The sequence below is a fragment of the Stomoxys calcitrans genome, chromosome 2, assembly GCF_963082655.1.
Source record: "Stomoxys calcitrans chromosome 2, idStoCalc2.1, whole genome shotgun sequence".
Classification (NCBI taxonomy): Eukaryota; Metazoa; Arthropoda; class Insecta; order Diptera; family Muscidae; genus Stomoxys; species Stomoxys calcitrans.
In genome coordinates, this window is record NC_081553.1 from 159211173 (window position 1) to 159227385 (window position 16213).

At 37.8% G+C, this 16213-nt stretch overlaps 1 protein-coding gene across 2 annotated transcripts in view; it reads right to left on the reverse strand.

The window, feature by feature from the left end:
- LOC106084241 (protein unc-13 homolog 4B) overlaps window positions 1-16213 on the reverse strand; it is a 151003-nt gene that overhangs the window by 78180 nt on the left and 56610 nt on the right. Inside the window, exons 1-2 of one of the 2 annotated variants that reach the window (XM_059363534.1) lie at window positions 13931-14579; window positions 4506-4846 (exon numbers count right to left, since the gene is read on the reverse strand). In XM_059363534.1, coding sequence (XP_059219517.1) covers window positions 4506-4846; window positions 13931-14200 — 611 coding nt within the window. In that variant the 5' untranslated portion in view covers window positions 14201-14579. Of the gene's footprint in view, window positions 1-4505; window positions 4847-13930; window positions 14580-16213 lie in introns of those variants that run through there. The other variant, XM_059363533.1, reaches the window with a different exon arrangement.

Consider the following 16213-nt stretch of genomic DNA (forward strand, 5'->3'; position numbering starts at 1 on the left):
ATGCCAGATTGGATGCTCCGGAGTTATAATAATTTTATCTTTAATTTTCAATGCCCTTTAGTTCATATTTTACCAGTGGGAAGTTGAAAGTGGACTAATACTATGTATAAACAATTTCGTAGATATAAAGAAATTATTGAACTCGCAACGAGCATATTATTCTTTAGCGCCATAGGAAGTTCAATATTTCCCAAATTTAGTTCATTTTAACTAGTGTTGAGGTTCAAAATTTTTTTAGTGAATACTGATAGAATTTATGTGGAATAATATTGGGTTGCCCAAAAAGTAATTGCGGATTTTTTATAAGAAAGTAAATGCATTTTTAATAAAACTTAGAATGAACTTTAATCAAATATACTTTTTTACACTTTTTTCTGAAGCAAGCTAAAAGTAACAGGTGATAACTGACAGAAGAAACAATGCAATTACAGAGTCACAAGCTGTGAAAAAATTTGTCAACGCCGACTATATGAAAAATCCGCAATTACTTTTTGGGCAACCCAATATCTTTCAGTGTTAGTATTTAATAAACCAGAATCAAATAATACATTTCTGAAAAGTAGATCATGTCATTTTGAGAAAGGTTGTAGAGGACAAATTTTTAATAAAAAATTGGCAATATTTTTAATTTTCTTCCATATAGGCCAAGGTATGTTTTTCGTTAGCCAAATAGTAAGCACTTGTTTTGCAACACCATATAAAATAGAATGCATATATATTTAGAATCCATTTATTTATGAATGGCAATCTTTTTTTGTTTTAATGCGTAAAAACCTTATATATAGCCTAAGATCCAATTGTATATCAAATTATATATAATCGGATCCAATTAGATATTATTATATATAATTGGATCAGAATGTATCTGGGACAAATTTGAGATAAAATCGTATCAAATTGTATAGAACTGACCATAGCCACTTTTTTACTCCCCGAATAAAAAAAGCTTTTATGGTCAGATCCAATTATATCCGGCACCATATATAATTGGATCCGAAAAATGGTTATACATAATTGGATCTAATTATATCAAATAAGATCCAATTGGATACAATCTGATACAATTAGATAAAATTTTATCTCAAATTTGTTCCAGATATAAACTGATCCAATTATATAGAACAATATCTGATAGGATCAGATTGTATATACAGTTGAACCTCGTTTATCCGAGGCTCTATTAACCGGTCACCCCTGTTAACCGCCATGCTGTGCTTTTGATTTTGATCCTTTATTAACCGTGTTTTACCTCTATAATCCGTGCGTCAATTATGTTCCCTCTATTACTCGTGCTTACCTCTTTTATCCGTGCACCACACACATGATTGTTTGATGTAAAATTTTGAGATTCCCCTTTTTATACCCTCAACCATAAGATGGGGGGTATACTAATTTCGTCATTCTGTTTGTAACTACTCGAAATATTCGTCTGAGACCCCATAAAGTATATATATTCTTGATCGTCGCGACATTTTATGTCGATCTAGCCATGTCCGTCCGTCTGTCCGTCCGTCCGTCTGTCTGTCGAAAGCACGCTAACTTCCGAAGGAGTAAAGCTAGCCGCTTGAAATTTTGCACAAATACTTCTTATTAGTGTAGGTCGGTTGGTATTGTAAATGGGCCATATCGGTCCATGTTTTGATATAGCTGCCATATAAACCGATCTAGGGTCTTGACTTCTTGAGCCTCTAGAGTGCGCAATTCTTATCCGATTGGAATGAAATTTTGCACGACGTGTTTTGTTATGATATCCAACAACTGTGCCAAGTATGGTTGAAATCGGTCCATAACCTGATATAGCTGCCATATAAACCGATCTTGGGTCTTGACTTCTTGAGCCTCTGGAGGGCACAATCCTTATCCGATTTGAATGAGTTTTTGCACGAAGTATTTCGTCATGATATCCAACAACTGTGCCAAGTATGGTTGAAATCGGTCCATAACCTGATATAGCTGTCATATAAACAGATCTGGGGATTTGACTTCTTCAGCTTCTAGAGGCCGCAATTCCTATCCGATTTGGCTGAAATTTTGCATGACGTATTTCATTTTTACTTTCAACAACTGTGGCAAATAAGGTTCAAATCGGTTCATAACCTGATATAGCTGCCATATAAACCGATCTGGGATCTTGACTTCTTGACCCCTAGAGGTCGCAATTTTTATCCGATATGCCTGAAATTTTGTACGACGGATCCTCTCATGACCATTAACAAACGTGTTTATTATGTTCTGAATCGGTCTATAGCCCGATACAGATCCCATATAAATCGTTCTCTCTATTTTACTTCGTGAGCCCCAATGGGCGCAATTCTTATACGAATTGGCTGAAAATTTTCACAGGTCTCCAACATATAATTTAATTGTGGTCCGAACCAGACCATATCTTGATATCGTTTTAATAGCAGAGCAACTCTTTTCTTATATCCTTTTTAGCCTAAGGAGTGATGCCGGGAAAACAACTCGACAAATGCGATCCATGGTGGAGGGTATATAAGATTCGGCCCGGCTGAACTTAGCACGCTTTTACTTGTTATTTTTAGTTTAAGGTGAATATTAAAATTCCTTCAGCCTATAATAGAAAATTGGCTGGTCATGGTGTTTGTTCGAAAATTGCTTCAACACCAAAGGAGAAAAAGAGCACGAAAAGTTCTTTTAATTCAGAAAAAAATTAGAGCTGATTAAAGATCACAGTGAAAACATATCCATTGGTTTGTTATCAGAAAAATATGGTTTTGGCAAACAAACTGTAAGCAATTGAATAAAAAAGTAGAAAACAATTTTAAAATTTGTGATTTTATGGATGGTTTGGAAAAAGCATACACTGAACAAATCTGCAAACCCAAAAGTTGATTTAAATCTAATTTAACAATTTCATGGCCTGAAATAAAATTGGATTGTGAATTTAGGCGAATTGATAACTGAAAAGGCCAAATGTTTTCACGAAAAACTCAACATAATAAATTCGTAATGCAAGTACTCAACTGATTGGCTAGAGAAATTTAAAAATAAAAATAGGAAAAAGTGTCAATCCAAGAGCATTAAAAAACAAACAAACAAACTTCCTGTAATTTATAAATCAAATAAGAGAGGCTGGGTAACACAAGAACTTTTCTTCGAGTGGTTCAACAACAATTTTGTGCCAGAAGTGCTTTTGCAGTAACATTTCTTCCACCGAATTGCACATGCTTCAGCCTATGGATCAAGGGGTAATTCGACAACATACACGATTTCGTCAAGTCTTTGAATATTAAGACAGCTTTGTGGACAATTGCTATATGTTGGGACAAGGTAACATCACAAGTCGTATGCAATGTTTGGAACAACCTGCTGTCCCAAGACGAAAATGCGAACTATGCAGCTGCTATACAATCAGACATTATAAAACCTCCTGGATGTTCTATTATTGACCTCTCCAAGTGGATCGAGTGCGATGATGATGTTATATCCTATGCTATCTGATATCGACTTAATACATATGACAAACCAATACGAAGATTACGAGACTTATGGTTATTCCGAAGAATCAGACGAAGGAAACTCACCAGAAACACCCACATTAGCTCTAGCATTAGAGGGCTACAGTGTTCTATTGAAATTTCTTGAAAATAATAGTAGTCCAGAAACTTTAGAGCCAGATGTAATTCGGGTACATCGCATACAAACAAAGATAACTCGCGCAAAAACCCAAAACACTGCATAAGAACTTACATTTAATACACATATTTATTTTAAAACGCTACCTTTATACCAATGTATGCATATAAATTCATAGAAACTGGGTATGTTATTGAAAAAAATCAATAAACATACATAATTAATGACATTTTACCAAAAACTCCATTAACCATGTTTTCGATTTCCGTGCACAGCTCGGTTCCGAGCGTGACGGATAATCGAGGTTCAACTGTAATAGGCATGACGTCAAATTATTCTATAAAAAAAGAGAAAAACTAGGTGAAATCCCGAATATAAGAAACAAATAGTACCTTTTGTGGCAAAATAAACTTACATTCTTCAAAAGAGCATCCATGATTTTATCGTAAACAATGTACATTTGCATGCCATAAAATAAGTTTGTTTGTCAAAAACTTCGTTTGCGGGGAATATATTTTTTGCGTTCATTCAATGTGAAAACTATGTAATTGTAACCATAATTTGAAAGACCAATAATGTGTCTCATTACCATGAAACACATGGGACCATTTTGTCATTCATCGATAATTTAAAAAAATGTAAAAATGTCTACGTGTGTCCGATTAGGTTTATATAACTTTTACGAGCTCATAGGCTATAATCAAAAAATAGGTCGGATGACAATGAATTTAAAACTGTCTATGGTACAAAATGCGACGAAAGCGTTTAAAATAAGCAATTAATTTTATATCACGAGACATATCTAAAATGGTACAATATCAATTTGTTTTGAGTCCATACGAAGAACAAGATAAAGACGCATGACTACAAATATATAAGTCGTTGTTATAGTACTGGAAAAAACTTACAGAGAGAAATGTTCTTCCCATTTTGGATTCAAGGTTTCAGTCTTTACAGATGAATTATATCTATGGGAACTTTTGGATTCCAAATAAATGGTTACAAATGGATCAGAAAAGCCGTTGGAGTCCTTCGGCAAAAGATTTTCAGCCTTTATTATTTCCACATTTAATCGAATATTCGGAGGTTCCTTTCCTCTAGAAGCTTCCAGTATTTCTATATGTTTGGAATTAGGTATCTTAAATGCTTCTTGAGCGAATTCAATTAGAGATTCTTTGCAAACATCATTGGCCTCACATCCAATATTATTTGTGATTTCGAACAATATTTCTTCATATAACTCCTCAATCTGAAAATAAAATGAAGACAAAGTTTTATTTAATAACGTGTAAAAACATGTTGCAAAAAAGTGTTGATTTTCCGTTTTGTTTAAAATTATTAAAACTTGAACGGAACACTGTTTTCTGATAAGTTAATCATTTAAATCTACAAAAATAGTTTAATTTTTCGGCACCTAGCTTTACTTCTTCGAAAATCGACTTAGAAGGTCAAGACGATCAAAAATATATATACTTTGATGGGTCTGAGATCAATATTTCGATGAGTTACAAACAGAATGGCGTAATTAGTATACCCCCATCCAATGGTGGAGCGTATAAATACAGAAAAACCCCGAGCTTGAATTGAGAAAACAAGATTAAAAAATAAAACTTTTATCGAAATTTCCTTTTTAGAGAAAATGTCATAATAATTTTTTTTATCACAAAAATGCCTTTGAAATTAAAACAAGTAAAAGCGTGCTAAGTTCGGCCGGGCCGAATCTTATATACCCTCCACCATGGATCGCATTTGTCGAGTTCTTTTCCCGGCATCTCTTCTTAGGCAAAAAAGGATATAAGAAAAGATTTGCTCTGCTATTAGAGCGGTATCAAGATCCGGTCCGGTTTGGACCACAATTAAATTATATGTTGGAGACCTGTGTAAAATGTCAGCCAATTCGAATAAGAATTGCGCTCTTTGTGGGCTCAAGAAGTAAAATAGAGAGATCGATTTATATGGGAGCTGTATCGGGCTATATACCGATTCAGACCATAATAAACACGTATGTTAATGGTCATGAGAGAATCTGTCGTACAAAATTTCAGGCAAATCAGATAATAATTGCGACCTCTAGAGGCTCAAGAAGTCAAGATCCCAGATCGGTTTATATGGCAGCTATATCAGGTTATGAACCGATTAAAACCATATTTGGCACAGTTGTTGGATATCATAACAAAATACTACGTGCCAAAATTCATTCAAATTGGATAAGAATTGCGCCCTCTAGAGGCTCAAGAAGTCAAGACCCAAGATCGGTTTATTGACAGCTATATAAGGTTATGGACCGATTTGAACCATACTTGGCACAGTTGTTGGATATCGTAACAAAACACGTCGTGCAAAATTTCATTCCAATCGGATAAGAATTGCGCACTCTAGAGGCTCAAGAAGTCAAAACCCCAGATCGGTGTATATGGCAGCTATATCAGGTTATGGACCGATTTGAACCATACTTGGCACAGTTGTTGGATATAATAACAAAACACGTCGTGCAAAATTTCATTCCAATCGGATAAGATTTGCGCCCTCTAGAGGCTCAAGAAGTCAAGACCCAAGATCGGTTTATATGGCAGCTATATCAGGTTATGAACCGATTTGAACCATACTTGGCACAGTTGTTGGATGTCATAACAAAACACGTCGTGCAAAATTTCATCCCAATCGGATAAGAATTGCGCACTCTAGAGGCTCAAGAAGTCAAGACCCAAGATCGGTTTATATGGCAGCTATATCAAAACATGGACCGATATGGCCCATTTACAATACCAACCGACCTACACTAATAAGAAGTATTTGTGCAAAATTTCAAGCGGCTAGCTTTACTCCTTCGGAAGTTAGCGTGCTTTCGACAGACAGACGAACGGACGGACGGACAGACGGACGGACATGGCTAGATCGACATAAAATTTCACAACGATCAAGAATTTATATACTTTATGGGGTCTCAGACGAATATTTCGAGTAGTTACAAACAGAATGACGAAATTAGTATACCCCCCATCTTATGGTGGAGGGTATAAAAATAAAAAGGTTTTATTAATGTTTTGTCTTAAGAAATTTTTTTTTGTCTTAAGGAAAAATTTAGTTAACATTTTGTCTTAAGAAGGGTATTCAGTTTTTAGTTGTGAAAAATTTCAACAAAATTTCTTAATTTACTCATTTTTCAAGTTGTTTGCATGTGAAGGCGAAGATCATTCAATGAATAATGAACGTAGATTGCAAATGGAAAAGGAAAGCCAAAGACAGGAACCACACCAACCACTATAGGACGCGTTTCCTCTTTGATTTCAACCATATTAGGTGTGATGGCTTCAAGGGCCCAGCGTTGGTATGTTTTATTGAATCGTATTAATTGCGAAAACGCATCTATGTACAATTACCACATCAACCACGCTCGACAACCCTGTCTTTTAGCTGTACTTTTCCCGATGCATGTGTTTTTTTTGTGTAATGAAAGACGTTCTTTCTGTGGCAATTATACTACTTCCGTGGTACACATGATTCTGTGCATCTGTTACTTTAACCTATTTAGTTGTCCACGTGAAACGCCGAGTAGAGTACCAACCTTTAAGCATTAAGCATTTTTTATTGTATTCAAGTTTTTTCTTTAAAAGATTCATCAATATTTTGTCTTTGGAAAAATTCTCATTAGAATTTTTGTCTTTAGAAAAAATTGCATTGAAATTTTGTCTTAAAAAAAATCAATAAAATTTTGTCTTTCAAAATATTTCTGAAATTTTTTTTATTTTTTTAGAATACTTTATTGAATACTTCTTTAGAAAAAATTGCATTAAAATTTTGTTAAAAAAAAACTTAAATGAAATTTTGTGTTTGGAAAAAATATCACTAAAATTTTGTGTTTGGAAAAAATTATTAAAATTTCATGCTTTATAAAAAATATTGTCTTAAGAAAAAATATCATTGAAATTTGGTTTTAAAAACATTTTATAAAAATCTTTTCCCTCAGGATAAAATTTATTTTTTAGTGAAAGTTTCACTTTCAAACTTTTTTATATTTAACAGGTAAGCTTGGTTTATATGCGTGTGCAAAAGACCTTAATGTGGAAACCGGGAGATACATATATATGGGAGCAATATCTAAATCTGAACCGATTTCTATAACATTTTTCTGGGATCCGAAGAGTCCATAGAGGAACCTTCGTGCCTTAATTCGTGAGGATCGGTTAACAAATGACCAACATTTTTGCAATATTATTTAAAATCGGACGAAAATGTATATAGGACCTATACCTACCTAAATCTGAACCGATTTCAGCCAAAATCGGTACACATGGTAAAAGTCACAAAACGACATTGTGCAAAATTTTGAAAAAATCTGCAACAAAAATACGCTTAAAAGGCGACACATCGGGTGAAACATATATATGCATACATAGGTATGAGAGCTTTATCTAGAGCTCAACCGATTTCTATGAAATTCCAAAGCAATGCCGGAAAAGAGAATCCTCTGCCTCAAATTTCGTGAGAATCGGTTAGCAAGTGACCTCATTATTGGAATATTAGCCCTAATCGGACGAACATATATGCGGGAGCTATATCCAAATCTGATCCGATTTCCGCCAAAACTCGCGTGTTTTTTTGTAGTTGTAGAATAACGCGTATTGCAAATGGTTGCAATAGGTTGATAAATACGCCTGCAAAGGCTCCAGTAGTGAAAATCGACAGTCATAAGATAAACATTCACACAAATTCGTGGGAATTGGTTGACAAATGACGATACTTTTTTGTATTAGTCCAAAATGTGAACCGATTTCTTCAAATTTCAAAAGGCTTCGTCTCTGTACTAAATTTGAAGTCTCCTGATTTTCCCCACATGCCCTACACATGCTATCACTTGCCGCATTGACTTTGCATAAGTGAGCTCGTAGTCCTATGTGTCCCGTTATGACACCAACAGCTATACTGCCCTCCTTCTTACTTCCTTTTAGTAATAGCCTCTCACGATCCGGATCACCCCATTCGATTTTCGCCATCCTACTGACTGTTCCACAATGTTACAAGAAGTTTTTAACGGCAGTTCTCTGGCCTTCACCGCCAAACCGTTTGACCTTTCATTTTCCCTTACTCCGTTATGGCCCGGCACCCAAACGATGTGCCTTCCTCAGAAAAGGCATTGTTCCTTCCTAAGAGAAGGCGTTAATCTCCTTCTTACACTACAAGACTGTTCGTGACCTTATCTTGTTATTGCCCTTATGGCCATTTTACTGTCCATAAAGATGTTCACACTCGACGTCATCGCGTTAGTACCACACCACCTCACGCAAACCGTGGTCGCCTGGATCTCGGACCCGTCCGGCAGTCTAAAACAGATTTCAGTCCCTGGGTTCCTAATGTAGACCCCTAGGCCCACTCTGCCCTCTAGCTTTGATCCATCCGTGTAAGATGATCTTCCAGACGGCAATATTAGGGTTCCGTCAATCCAAGACTGTCACTCTGGCAGCAGTGCCTCGCACTCGACCTCAAGTGTTGTCTCCGGTATCCGATCGGAAAACTCTTCCCTTTCTTCCAGGCTTCCTATCGTCGCCTCTATTATACAGCGATGGTATGAGCTGCTCCCATCCTCAATCTATTCTCCCATCGTCTTAAGTCTGATAGCCGCAGTGGCTGGCTCACATTTAATTTTGTATGCCAATGGGTCGGATATCTAGAATCGTCTCCAGTGCCCTAGTGAGTGTAGTCCTCTCGTTCCGCCTATGCCGAGACAACATGTACTCTGAACCTGTTGTATTATCCTTACGTTGAACTTTTTCTCCTTAGCAGTCCACCAAACTACAGTGGAATATCCTCGGTTTTCATTTCGAAGTGCCCAACTTCTGTGAGCCTTCCCAGTACGCTTCTGAATGTGACACTTCTAATTAAGTTTCCTATCCAAAGTCACTCCTAAGTATTTGACCTTGTCAGGAATCGAAATCGTTGTATTGAGACCTCTGGGTCTAGCCCAGTCATATGCTATATGCAAGACCCTTTCGGCCTTTCTTCATAGCTGGTTCGGATCCTTACCCCTAAGAAGTATAATAACATTGTCTGCATAGTGGACGGGTTCAAATCCCTCCTCAGTCAGCATTCGTAATAGGTTATTTATGGTGGTCAACCAAAGAAGTGGCGATAAAATGCCCCCTGTGGCGTGCCCTTTGCCACTTTCTCCCTTATATTTATGTCATGGGACCAGAAATTTATCCACCTGTTCTTTAGCACATGGTTTATCCAGTCTCTAAGGACTCGATCCAGCCGGTACTGGTCTAATGTCAATGCAAACCGCCAGTCAATGTCAATGCAAACCGCCAATGTGCATATTGAAGGATTCTTCTATTTTATGCACAACCTCGTGCAGGGCAGTCTCCACCGACCTTTCCTTGACATAGGCATTCTGTTTGTATTTGAGCAGTTCGCTGGTATCTACAATATCGTGGTATCAACAATACGTGCATGGTGTCTCCGTGAGTCCCGTCGTATCCTGTGGAAAATGGGTTTTCATCAAAAGCCTCAACATGTCCTCCGTTATCTCTGCTCTCATTCCCATGTCGTCTACTAACGTTTCAGTTTAGACATGGGTTTGTGAGAGAAACTTTTTCATCTTGGGGGTGTCATTAACGCTATCGGCCTGGTCGCATCATCGATTAGATTTTCCAAACATATCGTCACATCGTAAATCTCCTCCCAAATCCTGTTAACAAAGATAGTGGTGTTACCAATATTAAGTGTTATTAGGTCGTTAATATTCAAGAATTCTGATAGGACTTGGCCCCGCTAATTAATGTTGGTACTACCCCACGAAATATAGTGAGTGTTTACATCGCACCCTTTAAGTACCTCATTTCCTGTCTGCTTTGCTTTCCCCACCAACTTTTGTAGCTCCGATGAGGGTGGCGGTGTCGGAGAGTCGAAAGTCAGATAAAGTGATACCAGGATACCACCGTTTCCCTGTCTCATCGCCTGAATTAAGGCAATATGAATCTTGCCTTTGCTAATTTTTTCCATCAGAGCGTGAGTAGCGGTCTCACTCCAATGGAGGTTTATATGGATGACCTCTATCATTGGTCCTCCATTAGATGGGCTTCTTGGGATTGGTGACGGTCTCATCGTCTGCTTCTTGTTCCTTAGGCGGCATTGAGTTTCCCGTCACTGCACTGACTGATTTTTTAATATTAGGATCTTTGCATTTCCCAGTATTTCGAATCATCAAGAAGTCGGTAATGGTTCCATCATCGGGTCCCTGTTCGTTAGGCTATATTGAGTCTCAGACCTTGCACTGCCTGATGTTCCAATATTAGGATCTTTGCCTATACTAGTCTACCAAATCTTGATTAGATGGACTTCTTGGAAATTGGTTATGGTTTCATCGTCGGCTTCCTGTGCGTTAGGCGGCATTGGGTTCTCTGTCACCGCACTACCTGATGTTTCAGCATTAGGGTCTTTATCTATCCATCCTAATCTCGAGAAAGTCGTTGATGGTTCCGTCGTCAGGTCCCTGTTCGTTAGACTGTGTTGGGTCTCTCGCCCCTGTCCTTCCTGATATTTTTGTATTACATTTTACCCAACTGCTAGTGTTCGACGTTGGCGGCGAAGAGGATACCGCAGAACAAATCAATGATGATGGTATAGAATGTTTACCTCCTAGTCAGAATGAGTTCCAGGTAGCAGTGACCCGACTAAGGAACAACAAGGCAGCAGGAGCCGATGGGTTAACCGCTGAACTATTTAAGACCGGAGGCGACACGCTGATAAGGCGTATGCATCAGCTTATCTGCGCAATCTGACTAGAACAACGCTACCCGTTGACTGAAACCTCAGCATACTATACCCCGTACACAAGAAATGAGACAAAACGGAATGTGCCAACTACAGAGGAATAAGTCTCCTCCCCATCGCATACAAGATACTCTCGAGCGTACTGCGTGAAAGATTAAAAGCTAAACTCAATGAGATAATTGGGCCCTATCAATGCGGCTTTAGACCTGGTTAATCTACCCTAGACCAGGTATGCACACTGCGCCAAATCCTGGAAAAGTCCCGAGAAGGACAAATCAACACCTACCATCTCTGTGTTGACTACAAAGCCGCTTTCGATACCCCTTTACGTTCAAAGATATTTCAAGCCATGTCTGAGTTTGGTATCCATACAAAATTAATAAGACTCTGCAGGATGATACTTGCTGATACGCGTTCCTCAGTAAGAATAGGAAAGAACCATTTAATACCAAACGAGGTTTCTGACAAAGAGACAGCCTATCGTGTGATCTCTTTAATATCCTGCTGGATCTCCTGTGATCTCTTTAATATCCAGTTTTGAGATAAAGCGAAGAATAATACTGTCAAACAGATGCTGCTTTGGATTACGTAAGCAGTTAAGAAACAAGGCCACCTCTCGACAGACGAAGATTACACTATACAAGACACTGATACTAACCGTGCTATTATATGGTTCTGAGGCATGGGTACTGGTGAAAGTAGATGAGGCAGTACTTGGAGTAAAGATTCTTTCTCTTTGAGAGAAAGATTCTTCGTAAAATATATGGACCAGTTTGCGTTAATGGAGAATATAGACGTCGTATGAACTACGAGCTGTATGATCTGCATGACGACGTTAGCATTGTTACGTGTATCAAAATACAACTGCTGCGTTGGCTAGGCCATGTTGTAAGAACGGATGAAGAAGCTCAAGCAAAAAAGTATTTTGATTTTGAAGATCAAAGCCCGATGGAAACATCAAGTGGTGGGAGATACCACGAAACTTGGTGTTACAGATTTTAGAATGAGCGCAGAAGATCGAGGCGTTTGGAACGCTATTCTACGATCGGCTAGTGAAACAAATGTTCTGTCATAGCCAATTAATGTAGGCAAGTATTTTTTCAGTCAAACCAAGTATGGCTCAAATCAGTCCAAAATCTAGTACAGCTCCAAAAGCATGGAAATTCTTATCGATTATCCATTTTGGGTATGTTGGAATTGGCCCGGCCAACCACAGCCCAATTTTACTTGTATTGAATACAGTATTGACTTCCAAACTGTATAACTTATAAATGAATAATCAGATGTGGACAGGTTTTGCAGCAAAGTCGTTGTAGATTTTGTCAAATCCAAATCATGCATTAAAATGAAAATCGAACAACAAATGCCATCTTATACATCAAAATACAAAGTCAATCTCGGTCAAAATTTCAACAACTAACAATTAAAACTCTTATATCCCCAAAAAAACGTGAAGATATTGTAACCTCAAGCGGAATTTTTTTAGGGATTTTTGAGCACTATCCAGCAGAAAGAAATTTGAAAATTGGACCTCAAATGAAGGTTTGACAGCACGAACAATTTTTCGAAGTGCTGAAGTGATCAACTTTAGGAGCCTGCCAAGAGCCGCTCCGATGACCTAGGGCCTTGGAATTTTGCACACAATCTCGCTATCACCTCGGCTCTAACCGTTTCAAATTGGGACAGTGAGTTGTGTTAGGCCAGTCGACATCCCTCTTCAATTTGGTTCGGTTCGGTACAGATTTGGATATAGCTGACATACAGACCGATGTCGCCAAAATTTGGGACAGTGAGTTGAGTAAGGCCCATCGGTATCTTTCTGCAATATGGCCCAGATCGGTTCAGATTTGGATATAGTTGCCATATAGACCGGTCTCTCGATTTAAGGTCTTAGTCCCATAAAAGGCGCATTTATTGTCCGATGTCGCCGAAATTTCGGACAGTGAGTTGTATAAGGCCCTTTAGATTTGGATATAGCTGCCATATAGACCGATTTCTCGATTTAAGGTTTTGGGCCCATAAAAAGAGCATTAATTTTCCGATTTCGCCGAAATTTGGGACAGTGAGTTGTGTTAGGCCCATTGATATCCCTCTTCAATTTGGCCCAGATCGGTTCAGATTTGGATATAACTGGCATAAAGACCGATCTCTTGTTTTAAAGTCTTGTACCCATTTATAATCGGATTTCGCTGAAATTTGACACAGTGACTTATGTTAGGCTTTTCGACATCCGTGTCGTATATGGTTCAGATCGGTCTATATTTGGATATGGCTACCAAAAAGACCAATATTTTGTTCTACAAAATTGAACGATGACTTGTTCTTATCCGAGTCGAATTTCTGTCCAAATCGGACCATATTTCGATGAAGCTGCTGTGTGTGCATAAATTATGCATTTTTCACCGGATTATGACGAAAGGTGGTCATATATACCCGAGGTGGTGGGTATCCAAAGTTCGACCCGGACGAACTCAACGCCTTTTTACTTGTTTTCCATTTTCTCCCACTGTGCGACACTAAAAAATTATGCCAATGGATATTGAGAAGCAACGTATTTACTTACCGTCATCGTGTGACACAAAGTTTCTGCATGCTGTTCTAACAAATGTTTGTGAACACCACGAAAATGGTTTGAGGAAATGCTACCATTTCTATTTAAAATTCTCCGAGGCGGCACATGTAGCGATAGCGTGGATCCTGCACTTAGCACATTTCTTCGTTGGGCACCAATTCTACTGTCTAGACTCAAGTACTTAGAACATTTATCCACGGAAAAATTTGAATTTCGCAAATTATTGCTGCGGTTTTTGTGCGAAAGTGAAAGAAAACTCATATTCACACCTATTTTAAAGTATTTTCCTATGCTATGCTCTTTCACTATAGGTATATAGGAACCAATATTTTTTCAAAATTTTTTGACTATGATATTACGTGGCGATGCATATAGAATATGATAGATTTATTTTTGCGTCATTGGAAATTAGATCTTTTTGTGTTCTATAATAAAAGTAATAAGAATGTAGTAAGGCACACTGATATTAATTCCGATATAATACGAATGTGGCATATATTTGCAATATAAATTTGGAAACATTAAACAATAAATGAAGGACGCCGACCACGACACAGTTGACGTAGGGCACGCACGGTGTTGGCTGTTGGTGCTTCTGCTATGGGTTATTATGCCGATACTCTTAAGTAGCGATCGTGGCCGTGAGCTGATTGTAATGATTTTGAATGAAAATGTTTGAATTTGTTTTTTATTTTGGTAAGCACTCTGGGGCTACCAAAAAGCTCTCTGTATAAAATTTAAAGAGCGAAAAGTTCACTGAGACAATGTATAAGTACAACACAACAATCGAACACATTCTAAATTTAGCATATTCTCAAAAAACAGCATCCCCGTAGTCAATTTTAAATGTAATTGCTATTATTTGCCATTTGTTTATGAAAGAACTGATGTGCATAGATGTGTGTGGCTGAGAGGGTCAACGCTATATATTGCAGAACCAACATAAACAACTACTAAAATTATGGGTCATAACTTTTCCCCAACTAAATAACATAACATGAACTGACTTTCTATCGAGTTATATGTATACAGATGGAATTTGATAATATATCTTACATCGCAAGAAGAGAATCGAGAAAAGCCACCAATCACCACAACTTTTCTCGACGCAATATATTGACGACATGCTTTTGAAGAGACAGTGAGAGAGAGAGAGACTTTCCATTTTCTGTACATTTTGTTCTCCGCCAATGACATTAAAAGTTCAATACTTTACACATATATTAACAATATTTAATGTCGTGGCCATATGAGGTATTCTGAGTATACAGATCTCTAAGGCTTCATTAGTTTTTGTTTATACCTTTCAAAGTCTTAGACATGGTATTTTCTTCTTCTTTAGAAAAAGAGATTAAAACAAGTAAAAAGGCGTTAAGTTCGGCCGGGCCGAATTTTGGATACCCACCACCTCGGGTATATATGTAAACCACGTTTCATCAAAATCCGGTGAAAATTGCATACGTTATGTCCCATAGCAGTTATATCGAAATATGTTCCGATTTGGACCAAATACTTATAAGTACAAGTTATTGTTCAATTGTGTATAACAAAATATTGGTCGCTTAGTAGCTATATCTAAAAATAAACCGATCCGAACCATATACGACACGGATGTCGAAGAGCCTAATATAAGTCACTGTGTCAAATTTCAGTGAAATCGGATTATAAATGCGCCTGTTATGAGGCCAAGACTTTAAATCGAGATATCGGTCTACATGGCAGCTATATCCAAATCTGGACCAATTTTAGTCAAGTTGCAGAAAAATATCGAAGAGCCTAACACAACGCACTGTCCCAAATTTCGGCGAAATCGGACAATAAATGCGACTTTTATGGGGCCAAAACCTTAAATCGAGAGATCGGTCTATATGGCTGCTATATCCGAATCTGGACCGATCTGGGCCAAATTGACGAATGATGTCGAAGGGCCTAACACAACTCACTGTCCCAAATTTCAGCAAAATCGGAAAATAAATGTGGCCTTTATGGGCCTTAGACCCTAAATCGGAGGATCGGTCTATATGGCAGCTATATCCAAATCTGAACCGATCTGGGCCAAATTGATGAATGATGTCGAAGGGACTAACGCAACTCACTCAAATTTCATCAAAATCGGATAATAAATGTGGTTTTATGGGCCTAAGACCCTAAATCGGCGGATCGGTCTATATGGAGCTATTCAAGATGTAGTCCGATATAGCCCATCTTCGAACTTAACCTGCTTATGGACAAAAAAGAATATGTGCAGCTCAATATCTCTATTTTTAAAGACTG